Raw genomic sequence first — 18,347 nt, forward strand, 5'->3', positions numbered from 1 at the left:
AGCCAAGTGTGGCGGCTGTCGAGACGGTTCAGTGGTTAAGAGCATCTGCTACTTTTCCAGAGGACCTGGGTTCAGTTCCCAGCACTAACAGCAGCTCACAACAACCTGTGACTCCAGTTCCAGGTGATTCCACGCCCTCTTCTGGCCTCTGTGGGAACTGCATGCAGTTACATACATAGAGGCAGAACAGCTGTACATGTGTGGGCTGGTGAGATGGCTCAGAGAGTAAGGGCACCTGCTACCAACTTGAACTGGAAGGTCTGAGTTAGATCCCATATGGTGGAAGAGAAGCAATTTCAGCAAGTTGTCCTCTGATCTCTACACACATACAGTGGTATGAGCGTGAACATAGAGGCCTGTGTGTCTGTGTGTAGGTATGCACGTATACATGTGTACCCACACACAGCGGTGGAGGGCCAGGCAGTCTAGCCTGTTCCCAACCATTGTGTCTATAAAAAGGAGGCTACACTATGCCTGAGAAATGACGCCTGGAGTTGTCCTCTGGCCTTTACACATGGGCTAACACACACACACATACACACACACCATGGCGAAAAAGTCAGGTTTGACAGTATGCACCTGAATCCTACCTGGAAGCAGGAAGACTAGTTCAACAGTGTGTTTTTGTGTGTGCGTGCATGCGTGCCTGTGCGTGTGTGTTTGTGTGTGTTCAGTATCTAGAGAATTAAAAACGAAGAACTCGTTAAACTCTACAGTTAATGGCTTCATTTTCTCAGACTCCTATAAAGAAAGGCCGGTTCCAGGCACTTGTTTACACACAAATACAAATAGCCAATGCAAGGCAACTAGACAGCTGCTAACTGCAAACCCAAGCCGTGGCCTGGAAACCAACTGTAGATTACTGAACATTTTTATTTCATGTTTCATCAGTTATTTTAGTTCTCAGTATGGAACAGCACTGAGGCTTTCCCAGCCTACATGGAAACTGTTAAAAGGAGTTGATAAAAAGGGGTGGGGGCCACCTCATCTTCATTAGATTCTTGTCTACAGATTGCTTTCTCAGCAGTGAGTCAGATGAAGATTTTAGAGAGAACACTGTCCAACATGACTCTGGAGACAGTGAACATCTTGAAGCTTCCTGAATACTTGTTAGACCACATCCAATTGTTTTCTCACATCACTTGGCTTGCTGTTATTATTGGAGATCAAAATTGCATCCTGTATCACACAGTCTCCAGCAGAACCCATGGCTGGGAGTAAAGGCAGCACCCATGAGCTCGTAGCTGCTTTTTCTATTTCTACCTTGAGGCTTTGCAGAGCTAACCTGATCTGAGAACAAACTGCACTGGCTACTCCCTGGAGTGAACAGTGGCCCCTCTGCCTCAACACTGCCCACCAAGTCATGAAACGCACTGGAGCAACCTGCTCAATATCAATACAAACGATACAAACCCAAACCACATGCTCTCCAGTGGCTTCCTATGACTGAAGGGCAAGCAGCTTCATGATGCTGAAAATGGAGCTTGCAGTTTTTCAAACTTGGCGTATGCATTTTTCTTTTGCCATGTTGGAGACGGAGCTGGGGCATGTAAGCATTCGATCACTGAGCTATAGTCTAAACGCTAGTGATAGATCACTTAACGTTTATGTAAAGGTGGAGGAGGAGTACACCTGTCATCTTCAGCTACCCGGAGGAGATCAAGTAAATTCAAAAGTTCAAGACCAGCTAGGTCAACACAGTGAGAGATTTCTCTGTTTGTCAAGACTGAGTACAATGGCAGGTGCTTATTCATGGCCCCAGAACTACACAGGCTGAGGTAGCAAGGTCACCAGAATTCATGACTTGGAGACCAGACTGTTAACAGTGAGGCTGCCTTTCAAAATGAATAAATCTAATGTCAAATTTGGTGAAAAGCTGGAAGGAATTCTCTTGTTTGTTTGCTTTTGTTGTTTTAAAAATATCTGTCATAGAGCTGAGGTTCTCAACCTGTGAGTCACAACCCCACTGGGGCTCAAATACTCTTTCACAGGGGTCACAGATCAGATATCCTAATAGCAGATATTTACATTACAATTCATAACAGTAGCAAAATTACAGTTCTGAAGTAGCAACAAAAATATTTGAATACAGTTCCTCATTACACCATGAACTGTATTAAAGAGTGTCAGCCTAGGAAGGTTGAGAAGTACAGGCTTTCTGTGGTCTCCAGAAAAGCAACTGAGATCAGGCTGAGGCACAGACCCTTTATTACACTAACTCCTGTAAAGATAATCCAGGTGAGAGCCAGCACATTCCCATGAGTCATTCTGGGGGTTTTCAAGGCATGAGGAGTCTACTTATTTTTATATGGCAGAACGTGGCTCAGATCCTATGTGCGACAGGATTTGAACCAGAGTCTCGGAGCGTCAAGGACCTGCTCCTCCACTGAGCTCCACCATCCACATTTTAATGTGTGAAGAACATGCAGTCAAAACACGAGTCTGCACGGAGCTATGTGGAAAGTTATTTAATTGTAAAATAGAAAATGAGGCCAGAGTACAGTCTGGAGGGAAACTGGTTCTTTATACAGATAAGCTAGAGGAGACCGGGGTGGGGGGAGGGGGTAAACATTTTCATAAAGCAATAAAACAAAACAAAATAATAAAGAGCTCAAAGTTACATTTTACAAAAGAGAATGGAATAGTCTGTCAAATGTCCATACATTTTGGAATTGACAATATTGTGAGAGAGTCGCAGCACAGGCCCGGAGCGTTCACAGGGAATAGCGAAAGTTACGTCAGACATACCTATAGCATCACCGAGTACAAAAGGCCCTGCTCTACAAAAGCAATTTTCCATAAGAATAATTTCTTAGGGGAGGGGAGTAAGTCCATGAAGTATCTCAGAAACCCAAATGCACTGAGTTTGCCAAAAACATTATCTTAAAATCCAGCGCCTCAAAGTGCTCGTGTGGAAGTCATGATGGAAGGAAGGCACAGAACAGTCTCACGTCCTCACAATGCAATTGTCAGAAAAGCATACATTTTGCAGATTCAAGTTCTCTTGCAAGCCGCTCCAAGAACATTGTCATGGTCGCCAGTAAAACCAGTTGCGAGCAGACTCACTCTCAATGACTGACAGAGCAGCAGCGGTGCCTTTGTTTTTTGCTTGGTAACTTTCATCGTCTTTGTGGGAGACATACCTAAGCAAGTGATGCATTTTAAAATCATAAAACATGCAGAATATGTACAAACAAAATTTTAAAAATATTTGCTTCATATACATGTAAATCTACTTGCATGTAGCTGAAATCGAACAAATATAAAATTTCTGCTTCCTAAAAAATGTTTTCAGAGAACCTGAGACAACTTAAAAGCTGTACAGAAGTTCCTGGGAGAAAGCTCTTCACAGAGGTTTTCCAGCATCAGTCCACCATAATTGTTACATGTTTGGTCTAATTGACAACGACCACGCTTAAAACTTCTGCTTCTGAGAAATGAAGTCTGCACCCAAATCAAAAAAGAATTCCCCGTAACAGCGGCTTACTGTGGTTTTTGGATCTCGGCAACAATGTTTATCAACTCATTTATAACTGTAAAAAAAGAAACAACCAAACAACTATTTACAGAATTCAGTTTTAAATACAGTTCACAAGTTCTAAAGTTTTATATTACAAGAATTGAGAGCTCATGGCTTAAGTCCCATTTTCAATCTGTGGTATTTTCTCTTATTCGGTATTCCCATGGCTGTGTCCTTACTGTGTACAGTTCAAGACTGCATTCTTTCTGGACAAAAGGTAAAAGCAAACTGCCGTTCACGGTAGCTAAACGGCTTCTTTGTTGGTCTGGAGGCGCGTCATGGCCTCCAGCTTCTGCCTGTAAGCCTCTGCCTCCTGCTCCTTCTTAAGCAGCTGCTGTCGGTATTTCTGGGCCTCTCGGTTGGCTTCATCCAGCTGTTTCTGAAGCGCTTCTCTCTCCTAATTTAGAAAAGAAAGCCGTGTTTTCAATTTTTGCACAAATACATTCACATAACCATGTGTCCTTCAAAAGAACATGGCTCTGCAGTGAGCACAGCAGCTATGGCCCCTCCTAGACATTTTATCTTTCCAACCAAGCCACACACAAACCCTCAGTTCTGTTCTCTGAATTATGAGACGGAGATTATTTATTAGTTCCAAGAAAACATTTTCTAATTTAGAAATATTAATAGTAAACACAAAATGTGCACCTGTACTCCTTTATATCCGGTAGGAAGTTACAGAAGACAAAAGAAGTTACAAACACAGCCCTCATCTCTCCCTAGAACGAGTTCCTACAGATGAAGCTCACACAGCTGCCACCTACCACAAGACTGAGCAAAGGCAACTCCACCACTTGCTTCTCCCGTGCCAGGCTAGGAATGAGAAAAGTGACCCTTCCCAAGAGCACCTCGAGGACTGGGCTTACAGTATTCAAATGTCACTGGTGCCAAAATGAACCGAATTCCTCCACACTACCAAACACAGTACCCAAACTCCATCACGAAGGGCGCTGGTCTGGACTTGCAAAGTCAAACAGTGGGCAGCCCATAAAAGGATACTCAAACAAGCTTCTACCATTCAGTGGGCATAAAATGTTTTAAATCCTCAGTTATTAAGAACAGTATATACAGAAGCAGTCCGATGAAAACAGTCTGCTGATTTCTTCTCTTTATTCGGCGTCTGTTCAGTTATCAGGGGAAAAGGCACAAACGCTCCCAAGAACCCTTTTGTATCAATCTCTGGTAAGAACACGAAAGAAGATAATCCACACAGGCCCAGGCTCAGGGAAGTTTCCTGTTTCAGAAATGATCTGCTAGTGAGGTAGGGGCTACAACATAGCTGTGAATTACAGAAAAGGCAGTGCTCACCCCGAGCAGCACACATGCCCAGAGGGAGCAAAGGGTAAGCTCCTAGAGAAGGATGCTCTGAGGGTCTCCTCCTACACAGCCGCTGCCCCCGACACTGGCTCTTTAAGTACCCAAGGACTGCCTCAGCCTCTCTGCTCAGGCACGCCTACCAAGAGAGCCATGCAGAGTGTTCTCTCTCTCTCTTCTTCCCTCCTTCCCACTCCTTTCTTCCCCTCTTCTCCTATCTCTCTCTCTTTCTCTCATACATACAACACACACACCCCACCCTATGAGCCCTCTCATTACCCTATACTGAGAATGAAGTTAAATTTAGTATCGTTCAGATTCCTATGGATCTACCAATTATGGGAGTGGCTGAGACATCCACTAAAGGAATGAACCTTATTTCCAGTTAAAGCAACACCCAGGCCCTACTCTTATACTCTAATACCCTGGGCAGCAGGGTCTCTTACACACATCCCTAAGGCCAGAACTAATGTCAGCCAGAAAGGTGAAAGTTGGAAACATCTGAGAGTGGGGACTAGGGGAAGCAATCAGCAAGAGGGTTGGCTCTGACCTTGGCAGGACTGGGTCTGGTCTGGGTAGAGGTAAGGGGTGGGAGCAAGATCTACTTCTGAGAGGAGCCAGCAGAGCCATGCATAAGTGTCTTTAAAGTTTACCTACATCCTGCTCACCTTGGCACACATACACTAAAACTGGGTGATGCAGAGATTAGCAAGGCCCTTGCACAAAGACAGCATGCAATTTCATGAAGCATTCCAGAATTTTACTCCAGCTTCAGGGGGGATCTGATACCTGACTTCCTCAGGCACCAGCACTATGGATACACACATACACATAACTAAAAACTCAGAAACATAAATCTCTTTAAGTTTACATGTGTTAAGAAGTAAGATCTTTTGGTAGTGAATGTTTTAAATACACATTAACATTCCCCCAATCACGTAGAAAATATTAGAACAAACTGACTGTAAGGGGTCATCCAGCACTGGCTATTTATTAACACCTGGCATTTACAAAGGGTTTGCTATTACTGAAGACAAAAGCAAATGGAAACAAACAGTAAAAATGAATGGCTTACTCCTATCTTCTGTATCTCATTTCAAACACATGTGCGTGCAAACACACACACACATGAGCGCACGTGCGCCCGCGCACACACACACACACACCAACCAGCTGGGGATCAAACCTAGACCTCACACATTCTAGGAAAGCATTCAACCACTGAGCAGTAAGTAAAACACACTCTAACACAATAAAATAAAGCTCCCTATCACCCACTAGGGCAAATAAAAGACTCATTTCCGCTGCATTTATTTTGTCTAAGCAGTAAACTATAAAGACAAAGATCCTCAAGATGTGCTGAATATGTTGACTATGTGATTAACACATAAAATCTTTTCCTGTTGTACTTTTGACATCCCAGAAATATAGGAATACGAAGAGAAGCTTTCTGTCACTTTTCAAAGTAAAACTCTCACTTTTCAAAGTAAGTAAAACTCTAAAAAACGGAAAATGCTAGTATTTTACTTTTGTTTTTGTGTCAGTGACTGGCTATACTTCACGGAAGACAGTTCTTTAGATAGCATTTCACACATTAACAGTACAACAGGCTCACACCTGGCATTTTTATTTAAACATAAATGTTAATCCTATGGATTTAATATTTTGTAGTAAAGCCACACTGGTTTTAATATCCTGGTTTAATATTTAGTGAGTGTGTGCGCGTGTGTGCGAGTGAGAGAGATCACATGATATGGCACATACGTGCTCAGAGGACAACTTTCTGTGGTCAGTTGTTTTCTTTCCACTCTTACACAGACTTGGGGATCAAATGCAAGATGGCAGGCTTGCACAGTGATCATCTCTACCTGCTGAACCATCTTGTTGGCCCAATTTTGATATATATTATTATTATTGTATGTATTTGGGTGTTTTATCTGCATTCGTGTCTGTGCACTGTAAGTGTGCAGTGCCCAAAGAGACCAGAAGAGGGCACCAGATCCCCTGGAACTATTGTGAGCTTTTGTAGGTGTTAGGGATTGAACTCTGGAAAAGGAGCCAGTGCTCATCCTCCAATTGTATGTAGCAATAATCAGTTAAGCTGTGACGCTAAGGTACTGCTCTAGGGATGGGTTGTGGTTGCTCAGCATGCAGAAAACTTGGTGTTCAAGTCCCAGCACTGAAGGAAAAGAAAGGAGTTTAACACCTAAGACTTCTAAGAAAACTAAACCCTAGTTAGTAATCAAGATTGATGGCATCAAGATACACCAATTATTATACTAAGTTATAATATACCTGGATCATTAACAGAACTATAGGTCAGGGGTGATTTCTTTATTTTCAAAGATGATTCTCTAATTCTGCCTTAAAAGCAATGGTGTGGAACAACTTGACCACTTTATTATATGTTTCTAATACTTGATTTTATGTTGTAGTTCTAACTATTATAAATGAAAGGACATAATTACAACATATGCTTTAGGTAATCTCCTAATATTGCCATTCACTGGGAATTGACTCTGTTTACCGTTGTACTTAACCTGCATTTGTTCCAACTTCATCTCTTGTCTTTCAGATAGTCTTACTATGTAGCCCTGACTGGCCTAGAATTCACCTGTAGACCAGGCTACCCTCAAACTCACAAGAGGAGATTAAAGGCATGCACCACCATGTCAGGGTTTTCTTTCACTTACTCTTCATAGCAATCAATTGCTGATGCTATTCCTGTTGTCTTGCTGATGGAGAAGCTATGCCTTGATAAGTCAAACTTAGCAGGCCAAGGTCATACACTCAAAATATAAGAAAACTCAAACCTACAGTCGAGCTCAGACCCATACTCCCAGTGATCAGGTAAATCTTTAAGTTTTCTTTATTATTATTTTTATTATTTTGTGTGCCATGTATAAGGTCAGAGTACTACGTCGGGGAGTCGGTTCCCTCCTTTCACCACCAGTGTATGTGTTCCAAGGACCAAACTCAGGTCACCAGGCTTGCAAGGGAACCATTACTCACTAAGTCACTTTGCCAGCCCAACACACACACACACACACACACACACACACACACACACACACACACACACGTATCTGTGTAGGGATGTGTGCATGTGGAGTTACAGGCAGTTGTGAGCTGCCCAGCATTAGTGTTGTGAGTGGAATCTGGCTCCCTGCAATAGCAGAACACACTCTTAACCACTGAGCCATCTCTCCTAGTGCCTAGCTGTATTTTATTTTTAATTAAATACAGGGGAGCCTGTAAAAACAGTCCCCAACTACCACAACTTATGCCCAGTTTCCCATATTTAGAGGTCAGTACCTCCACAATGTAATAGATGAGCCTTGCCCTAGGAAAACCAGATTCATGATCATTTCATGATCATGATATCTCCCCTAGCAGGTGTTATAAAGATTTTTAAAAATTATTTGTATGTGTGCGGTGTGTGTGTGTGTGTGTGTGCACAGCCAAGCCTGTGCATGCACTTGAGTACAGGTGCTTGTGAAGACTAGAAAAGGGTCAAGTCCGAAGATTCGTTTTTTAAAAGAGAAGAGCTAAGCCAAACACCTGAGCTATTTTTGCTTGTGAATAAATATTGTTCAAATGTGATAAGTTATTTAAATTTTATAAATACAACCACATCCACTCATTTCAAACTGTCTGTGGCTGCTGTCTCCACCATGACAGACTAGGACAGCTACAAGAGAGTCATATGGCCCATAAAGCCAGAATTAACTATCTATCCAGCTTTTTCCATTAAGATGCCCTTTCTTCCCCAGCTCTAGAAAAACTTCCTGAGCTGAAGGACATGTGACTACACAGAACTTTAAATCCCGACACACGCAAGACAACCCAAGCATAGCTGGAAACACTGTGATTTCAGCACCTTGGAGGCAGAGGTAGGAAGGACTGGTTTAAGTTCAAGGCAAGCCTGGGCTACAAGGTTACTCCCAGACCAGCCAAGCCTACACAGCAGGATTCTATCCAAAACAAAAGAAAACAAAAATTAAGTAAAATAAATAAAAATAATCTTGAAAAAATATTTTTAGTGAAATGGTTTAAAATTTACAAAATAATTTTTACAAGAACACTTAACACTAAAGACCCTCAACTCAGACCTAGCTAAAGAACACATATCCATTTACAAAATAAACAACCCTGCTGGGCATGTTAACTTTGATCCCAGCACTTTGGAGGCAGAGGTAGTCATATCTATTTGAGGTCTGCCTGATATAGCAAGTGAGATCTTGCCCAGCTAGAGCTACATGTGAGGTCCCGTCTCAAAAAAAAAAAAAAAAAAAAAAGGAAAAGAAAAGAAAAGGAAAGGAAAAAGAAAGAAGAGGAGGACAAAAGAAGAGGGAGAAGAAGGCAGGAGTGAACAGGGGTAGCTCAGAGGTAGATCTAACACTTGTTTAGCATACAAGAGACTTGTTCCTGGGCACCTACTCCTCAAACCCGCCCCCCCCCATACACACACACACACACACACAACACACACAAAGAGACTCAAAAAAGTAAGTCTCAAAATAAACAAAGTACTAATTTGACTAAATAAAACAGTTGTCTTTGGCCAGAACTCACATAACTCCCTAAGAAGCAGACCGGAGTTCCCGAATGCTCGGAGCAGTCTCCTCCCACATTCACATACTTATTCCTACTGGAACAGCTCAGTGTTGCTTCTCCTGGAGAGTATTTGTAAGAGACACACTTTCCCTTCAAAGCACCAACAGAGAGACACCAAAAAGTGGAAGCAAAGCTGTGGGCAGGAATGCAGTGTGGCTGGCATTGCATTTGTATCTGTCCCTCCAAAAGTGAAGTAAGCCATTTGCTTCCTCACCATCAATGGACAATCTGCAACATCTACAATTAACTGTTGACAATTTAAATGAATTTTCCCAGAGATTTCCCTGAGGAATTTTTCCAACTGCTGGCTGGAAATTTATTATAGACAGCCACTCTGACAAGTGTGGGCACAGATACAGAGAAAGCCTTGTGAAAATTGTGCACCAGTTAACTTTTACATCAGTTTATAGGTTTTTTTTTTTTTTGTTTTTTTTTTTTTATCTAAGCATTATTAATGTGCAGTGGTGACACTGTGAAATTTCCCTTAGGGTCAAAATCTCTCCAACTTGAGATCAGTTTTACAAAAACTTTGGGGTTAAAGTTTAGTCAAGATGTCATCTGAGCAGACTGTATAAACGCTCATCTAAGAATACACACGTATTAGGGGACAACGGTTACTTGGCCTGACATAAACACTGACGTCATGTCCTCATCCTGCGACTCCATCTGCCCCCACCATCTATCCTCTGTGTCTAAGACTCCATGAAACCCTAAGCTGTTCTGGAGCCATTTGCAGTGATGGGAAGTAAGATGTTCATTACCAGAAACTTCTTTTGAAAACAAATATAAAACTCCACTGCTCTTTATACCAAGCTAAACCTAACCTCCCTACGCCTCCTTCTCCTTGGGTCACTTACTTACTGAACCTTCATTCTTACTCCTGGGTACTTGGGGTCACTTCCCCTCACCTCAGGAAGACTAGAAGAGGAATCAGGCTGGACTTCGTGGGAAACACTTAGGCTCACCAGTCATTAATAAATGAAGGAATGGACTAAAGTCACTATTGTTTAAAAATTAAATTATTACATAAGCTTTCATTAAATGAAATTCAAATAATTTAAATGCTTTATTATATAGTGAAAATAAAGTACTAATTTTCTTCATTTTCCATGCCCCAAACAGAAGACCTGACAATTAGAAAAAGACAATAAAGAGAACCTTATAAGTGGGGAGATGGCTTAGTCAGCAAAGTATTTCCTGTGTGACTGTGAGAACCTGAGTTTGAATCCCCGTGTAAATAGCTGGGCATGTGCACACCTGTCATCCAAGTGTGAGGAGGCAGAGACAGAAGGTCCATGTGACTGACAGAAGGTCCATGTGACTTGCTACCCCCCAAGGGACTCCCCCAGTCTAGCTGAACTTGTAAGTTCCAGGTTCAGTGAGAGACCCTGGCTCAAAGACCAAGGTGGAAGGCTGGGGAGATGGCTCGGCAGTTACGTGCACTTGCTGCTCTTACACACTTACACTCACATGGAAACTCACAACCATGTTTAACTCCAGTTTCAGGGTATTCAATGGCCTTTGCAGGCACCAGGAACACACGATACACATACATACATGCAAGCAAAGAATTCATGCGCATAAATTAAAATTAATTTTAAAAAAGAAAAATGTGAAAACAAGACAGAGGGCTGAGACAGCAGACATCCACTGCTGGCCTCCACATACATGTGCACACAGGGTACTAAGTGGGTACAAATATGATACTGCGTGGTGAATTAAGTTAGTTAGTAAATCCGAGCTTTAATGTCCTATGGGTATCATTTAAATTTTGAGAAATAAAACATCACACTCAATAGTTAAAACTTAAAATTTTACTAGACATCCTGGTTAAAGCATTAGTCATAGATTTCTTTTGTGTTTGCTTTTTGTGCATTCTTAAGACAGGCTTTATTTATAAGGTCTGGTTAATTAGATTCTGTTTAGTTTAATGCTTGTGATTAAGCCCATAAGATGTACCTGTCTGATAAGAACATGTTGCTCATTAAACCCTCTTTCTATGATAACCAGAGCCTTTGACAAGAATAGCTAGGCAGTCTTCAACATCATACACATTAGAGCCAAGCAGCCCAGGCAAAGCCGAGGACACTGGTTTACCATTCTCATGGAAACCCTAACATGAAGTGATACTCATCGAAGCCCAATCCGGAAGGAAATAAAATCCAGACTCAAAGAGAGGGCAAGAGCTGGCAGTTTCCAGCTCAGAGCTGTTTCTACTGCATTTGCCCTTCAATGTTATTTAAGAATCATGTTTTATAGGAGACATTATAAATTCAGTAGATAGAATTTTATTTACAATCATGTAAGAAAAAAACTAAGAGATCATGTTCGGTTACACCAACAAATGAGTGTGGAAGAAGAAGAAGGATGCTAGCAATACTCTTAAAAGAATTCAGTTCCTCAAAGGAGGAAATAGTATAAAATAAGCAGTTATCTTTTGCATTTACAAATATAACCTGTTTAGCAAACATCTGTAAGAGGATTTCAGATTAGAGAGTAGCACTTTTGAAAGAAAAGAATTTTCAGTGACTTGTGAGAATGGTATGCATAAGTTTAACAAAAAATAAGAGATGGAGTTTAAAAACCAAAGACAGTCAAAGTATTACCAGGATAACAAACTTTGTTACAAACAAATTCTGCACTCATTCAATCATTCATTCAATATTTATTTATTGAGGGCTTGCCATATGTTTAAGGCAAAAAACAAAATGACACTATTCACTTTCATTCTTTATCAAAACATGGCCAGTAATAAATATAAATGACAAATTAATAATAATAGTAATAATAATAAAGAAACAAAATTTATTTTGGATGGCTGCGGCAAAACACACCGGGTAAAAGGCTCCTTACTTCAATTTCTGCAGATTCCACCCGGTTCTCAATTATTTCCATACACTGTCTCTTAGCTGGTGGCTCTTCACTGATGACAGTTTCCTCAGCAATGTCTGTTGCTGGTACTGTCAATACTAAAATAAAAAGGAGATACAGGTTACATCACTCAGACAACTAAGATAAAGTCTCTATAGAGTTGTTGCTCCTCTCCTGAGGCACGCAGCATCAGGCATTTCCAAACACTGCTCTTCTATCAAGAGGTCTCTGCTGGTCCCCTCCATGTCCCCACTGAAGTCACTTAGTGAACTGCTACTGGTGGCACTCTTACACATAATATACTCATCCACACATCTGGACGGTCAAAGTAATATTAAAGACACATATGTTAAAAGCGTCTTGGGCACCTGCTGACAGAATTACTTTTATTAGCTTTTTGCATATTAGTCTTAAAATAATTCTATGTAAAGACAATGAATACGCATGAGAGGCAGCACACATAAAGTACATCCATCAAGCACATGTAACACTGCATCTGCTTTACCAACTCCAGCTTTTCTCAGCACGCAGCTTTCATCTGCCTGCTAATACTGCCCCTAAATGCAAACACTGTGAACACTGTTCATAACTGCTTCCCTAGTGGATCTGTGGGCGCTGTTTACATCTTTGATGTTTTTATAAAAACATGAGCATACAGAAGGTACATACCCTTGCTTTCCACATCAGTGTAGAACATACTTGACAGCCATGGAGAAAAAAATTAATGTTTTTAAGTCGAGCAGAAAATTGCAGTTGTTTTTAAGACTATCAAAACTTTTTGTCAAAATGGAACATGGTGGGGCACTCAGGAGGCAGAGCCAGGCAGATCTCTATGAGTTCAAAGCCAGCTTGGTCTACACAGTGAGACCCTGTCTCAGATTCCTTATTAAAAACATGGCCAGTGCATGTGTGCGGTGGCGCACGCCTTCAATGCCAGCCCTTGGGAGGCAGATACAGATTTCTGAGTTCGAGGCCAGCCTGGTCTCACTCTGTGAGTTCCAGGAGGGGGGAAAGAAACAAAAAACAAAACTTTAAAGGGCTGGAGAGATGGCTCAGCAGCTAAGAGCACTGATTAACTGTTCTTCCAGAGGTCCTGAGTTCAATTCCCAGCAACCACATGGTGGCTCACAACCATCTGTAACATCCAATACCTTCTTCTGGTGTGTCTGAAGACAGCTATAGTGTACTCATATACATAAAATAAATAAATCTTTAAAAAAAAAAAAAAACATGGCCAGCAAGAAGGCTCCACAGGTAAGGGTACTTGCCACCAAGCCTAACCCGAGTTCAATGGCTGGGATCCATGCAGTAGAAGAATGTTCTCTTCCGCACATATGTTATGGTACACAGTCTCCTCCCAACAAGTAAATAAAGGTAAGCACTTTTAAATTTTTGTCAAAACATTAAAATTTCTGTTAGTAATAAAGGTAACAAATTTAACAATAGTGAAACTTGTATTAAATTAGCACAATGTATGGTAATATAAAAATGACAGAAATGGGGCTGGAGAGGCAGCTTAGCAGTTCAGAGCTGCTCCTCCAGTAGCCCTGGGATCAATTCCTTACACCACATGGCAGCTTCCAATTGTCTATAATTCCAGTTCCAAGGGTGTCATATGACACCTTCATCTGGCCTCCATGGGCACTGCATGCATATAGTACACATAAAAACATGCAAGTAGATTCTCATACACATAAAATAAATATTTACAATATTAACTATCCCAAGAAAATGTTCCTTCATTTTATTCATATCACATTATGCTTATAACAAGAATGGAGAAAATTCTCTTTCACTGGGCATGATACAGGGCATGTTATATATGTTAAATTACAGAGGCTTTAACAGTTTACTGTTTTTCTTTTTCAGAGTTTCGTAATTTTCTGCTCTATCAACATTAACTTTCGAATCCTCCTGACTAGTTACAGAACTAAATCATGTTCCTCCTGTCCTCTAATTTGTATGTAAAAGTCGTAACCTTCAGTAACCTTGATCATACTTGGAAGCAGGTCCCTTCAATGTAATCAAGGTAAAATCACAAGCTATTCTGTGTCCTTTTGAGAGGAAATAGGACACAGCTAGAAGGCAGCCAGCAACAAGCCAGAGAAACCTGCTGATACTTGATGTTGGACTTCCACCTTCCAGGACCATGAGAAATTAATGTCTACTATTTAAGTTACAATTTCTGATACTGTGTTACTAACACACTAACATTTTTAATGGCATATTACATTTTCTCAGGAAGAACTGAATGTTCTTTGACATTGAGCCTACAACTCACAAAACATGAGTTGACTTGCATCTGCTCATAAATAAAATTAGTATAATGTTTGGTTTGAGAGGCAGTTTTGTTTAACCCAGTTTATATGTGTATATGTACTTAATGTACATATACATTAATGTATTGTGTGTGGTACACGTAAATGTTTATGTGGGTGTGTGCATAAGTATGCCTGAACATTTGCAGACAAGAGACTGATATCATTTGTCTTCTTTGTTCATTCTCCATCTTAAAACTTAAAAAAAAAAAAAAAAATGTGTGGTGGCGCACATCTTTAATTCCAGCAGCCAGGCAGAGGTGGTTGAATCACTCTGAGTTCCAGACCAGCCTATGCATATATAGAGAGACCCTGTTTCAAAACAAACAAAATAATAAAGTGGGGGGGTGGGGGAGGGAGAGGTGTGAGGTGGTGAGTACGCACATGGGAGTGAGGCAGCCACACTGGTCAATAAGCTTCAGGGATCTGTTTGTCTTTGTTCTCCTGCCCTTATCTGAGCAATAGGGTCTCAGATGTATGTTACCAGGTCTGGGCCTCCCCACACCCTTTTGGCACAGGGTCTCACTGTATAGTACTATTCTGGAACTTGCTATGTAGACCAGGCTAGCCTTCAACTCACAGAGATCTGCCAGCTTCTGCCTGAGTGGTGGGACTAAAGGCGCTCACCACTACACCTGGCCTGACAGCACTTTAAATGTGGAACTTTTGGCTTTTGGGTCATACTAAAACCATGTCTGTTGCTTCGTCTACCTTGTAAATCTCTGTGGTTTCCATGGCAGGCGAGTAGGGAAAGTGTCCCAGTGAGACCTCTAATCGTCCTGCTCTACAGAAGCCCTATGTCACCTTTGGGGCATTTTTTTGGTTTTGAACAAAAAGGTTAAGTTCAGATATCAAGTTTACTATAAACATATAAACACACTAAAGCACAGACCCTGGAAAGTTAGACAGGACATACCTTATCAAAGCATCAACTTCTCTACAGGGCTATAGGTGAATGAAAGATCTACCATGCCAAGAATATTTAATTGATTTGAAGAGAGAAAATGAGTACTATTTTTAAAAATTAAAGCAAAAAATCTAGCAACTGCTTTTTCACACTCTAAAATAGTCACAAGGGCTCAATCTTCCCTATCATAGAGAGGGAAATGCATCTGGGTGTGGTGGTCCTATTCAGATATGTGGATGCAGGAAAATCAGGCATTCAAGGCCAGCCTCAACTACACACTAAGTTTGAGGGCAGACTCAAGTACATGAGATCCTGTCTCAAGAAAAACCCACTCAAACAAGGACTTTAATCCATCTCCTTTCCACCACCGCCTGGCTGCTTTGTGGTTCTTATACAATTGACTAAAAAAGCCTACAGAATACAACTATTCATATCTTTTCTCTAATCTATTAAAAAATAATTTGTATCCCCTACTTTAAAGCAGTTTATATCCGGGCAGTGGTGGCGCACGCCTTTAATCCCAGCACTTGGGAAGCAGAGGCAGGTGGATTTTTGAGTTCGAGGCCGGCCTGGTCTAGAGAGTGAGTTCCAGGACAGCCAGGGCTACGCAGAGAAACCCTGTCTCGAAAAACAACAACAACAAAAAAAAAACCTGTTTATAGTTATGAATTAAACCTTGCCATTCCACCTCATAGTGGACACTAACAGTGCCTGAGGGAGGGGAGGGCCCTCAGAGCCCAGCACAACACCCAATGCCATAAAAAGCATCTCCAATCAGATAGCTCCTTCGTGAGCTCACTACTAAAGACAGATCAATGGAAGATCTGCTTTCAGTGAATTTTAAAATCAACAAGCCTGGGCTAGCTAAAGCCACCGCCCCTGCACATCCACCATACAGCAGACAACTTTCCAAGATAAGGTACTCCAGGCACAATCCAATCTAATGGCCAAAGTCAACAGCCCAGGCAAGGTAATTGGATGTGGTGGTAGGGAAGTACATGGGTCTGCTCCAGCATCTATTTCCTGACACACACTAGCAGGTCTTCACCTTGGTCACAAATCACCACAGGGACTTCGTTTTGTCAGTCTTTCCATGGAAACCCTCCGACACACTCATTGGAAGTAAAATTCAGTATTTTTAGCTTCTAGAGAAGTTTTGCAGATACTGCTCAGCTTCTTCCTCCTCTGTAAATAGGAAGGCTTTGTAGCAAGGGTCCAGCAGTACAGCAAAGCCTTGCCTGGGCTCATTAAAGGTGGTGAACAGTCAGCCTGTCATGGCTTCCTTCAGCAACTTCAGCATAGTATTGGTATGATATATCCAAAGAGAATCTCAACTTTCCTAGTGAGGCTGTGGATCATGGAGACAATCTGGCTCAACACAGACAGATAGGTGCTCCCAGCTCCATCAAAGGGTCTCAGTGTGTAAAACCAGCACCCTGCTAACTGTTCTCATTTCTCATGAGACATTCAGGCCTGTGGAGCGTGTTTCACTTGGATGCCATCACCTGGATCAGCTGCTGTGGCAGCTCACTCACTGCAGTTCTACTGGTTTCCCTTGCACTCTGATGTCTAGTGGACCTGCTGCCATCGCTTCCACAGACTACTCACCACGTTCTATGCTAGGCTTGTGATTATTGTCTTGTTCACAGTCAGGTGCTTCCTGTCACTGAAGCACTTACTCCATGCTTGAGCGCTGCCCTGACTCTTCATCTCTCCTCTGTTCAGATTCTCAGTGACAGCCTGGACACTGATGGCATCCCAACATTCTAACTGTCTCTGAATGCTGTCACTGCTGCAGTCAGTCAATCTGTGACACATCTAAAAGTACTTAACTCTGATAGCACATACAACAAGGTAAGACCATGGAATAAAAAGGTGACCTAGTGAGTGGTAGGGTCAGGTACTAACAGGTCTGGCTAGCTATCCATATTCCACAGATGAAACAGACCACACCACAGTCATATTTCCTCATAATTATTGGTTCCACACTACCGTACATACCTCATACTTGGAAAAGCTGTGCCAGAAGTAGAAAGCAAGAATTCGAGCAACCTATTAAAACCAACACTGACTACAAAGATTAGAAGGCAGAAGAACTCTCTAGAAGTTTTCCTAGAGCCAGCAAGGGAGGAATCCCCTTCAGAAGCATGGTACACATGTGTGTGCGTGAGCACGCACATAGGAACAGCATGTACACATAGAAACAAGATGCCATGTGTCACTCTGCCCTCCTGTAGCCTATAGAGACCTGTGCTGTTCAACATGTCCATATCCTTCATGTACCTCCTTCTACTGAATTTGTTCATATGGTAGAAACAGTTGATCTTGGAGGTGTCAAGGGGCAACGGGTAGAAGTGCTTTGATTGGTCATCTATTCCTGAATCCAGATGTGCTCTTAGCATCAAGCCTTTTTCCAAAAGGGACATAGACCTCTCCATTATTGGTCAAGGGATAAACATTAGGAGTATTTCTGGAACCTGATAGGTTAAAGGTGTAGTGTTAGATCCTCACAATACAGGGAGGAGGAAAAGGAGGGCTCTGTGGGTATCCTTCCGTTTTCTTGACTAAGCTGATGGGGTGTGTTCACTTCATGTATATGAGATAATTTGTACCCAACTCTGTTCATGTTCAAACTAACTCTTTCATGCAGCATGTACATACTGCGTTAGTGCTCTTGAAGAACGCCTCTGATTTTAGAGCATTCTTCCTGGGGTTCAGTGTAGATGGGTAGGAGGCCCTGGGTCACATATGTAGGTATAGCTTCCATAGCTGTGCAGTATGCTGATATACCAGGGAACAG

At 41.8% G+C, this 18,347-nt stretch overlaps 1 protein-coding gene across 4 annotated transcripts in view; it reads right to left on the bottom strand.

Moving 5' to 3' along the window:
* Nucleotides 1-2,453: 2,453 nt before the first annotated feature.
* The window catches only part of Gabpb1 (GA binding protein transcription factor subunit beta 1), a 48,733-nt gene continuing 32,839 nt past the window's right edge, over nucleotides 2,454-18,347 (bottom strand). For 3 of the 4 annotated variants that reach the window (XM_034496286.2, XM_076929690.1, XM_034496287.2), the window contains 2 exons: nucleotides 12,305-12,420; nucleotides 2,454-3,917 (listed from right to left, as the gene is read on the bottom strand). In XM_034496286.2, the coding sequence (XP_034352177.1) occupies nucleotides 3,765-3,917; nucleotides 12,305-12,420 (269 nt within the window). In that variant the 3' untranslated portion in view covers nucleotides 2,454-3,764. Of the gene's footprint in view, nucleotides 3,918-11,943; nucleotides 12,421-18,347 lie in introns of those variants that run through there. The other variant, XM_076929691.1, reaches the window with a different exon arrangement.

This window comes from Arvicanthis niloticus, chromosome 2, assembly GCF_011762505.2.
Source record: "Arvicanthis niloticus isolate mArvNil1 chromosome 2, mArvNil1.pat.X, whole genome shotgun sequence".
Classification (NCBI taxonomy): Eukaryota; Metazoa; Chordata; class Mammalia; order Rodentia; family Muridae; genus Arvicanthis; species Arvicanthis niloticus.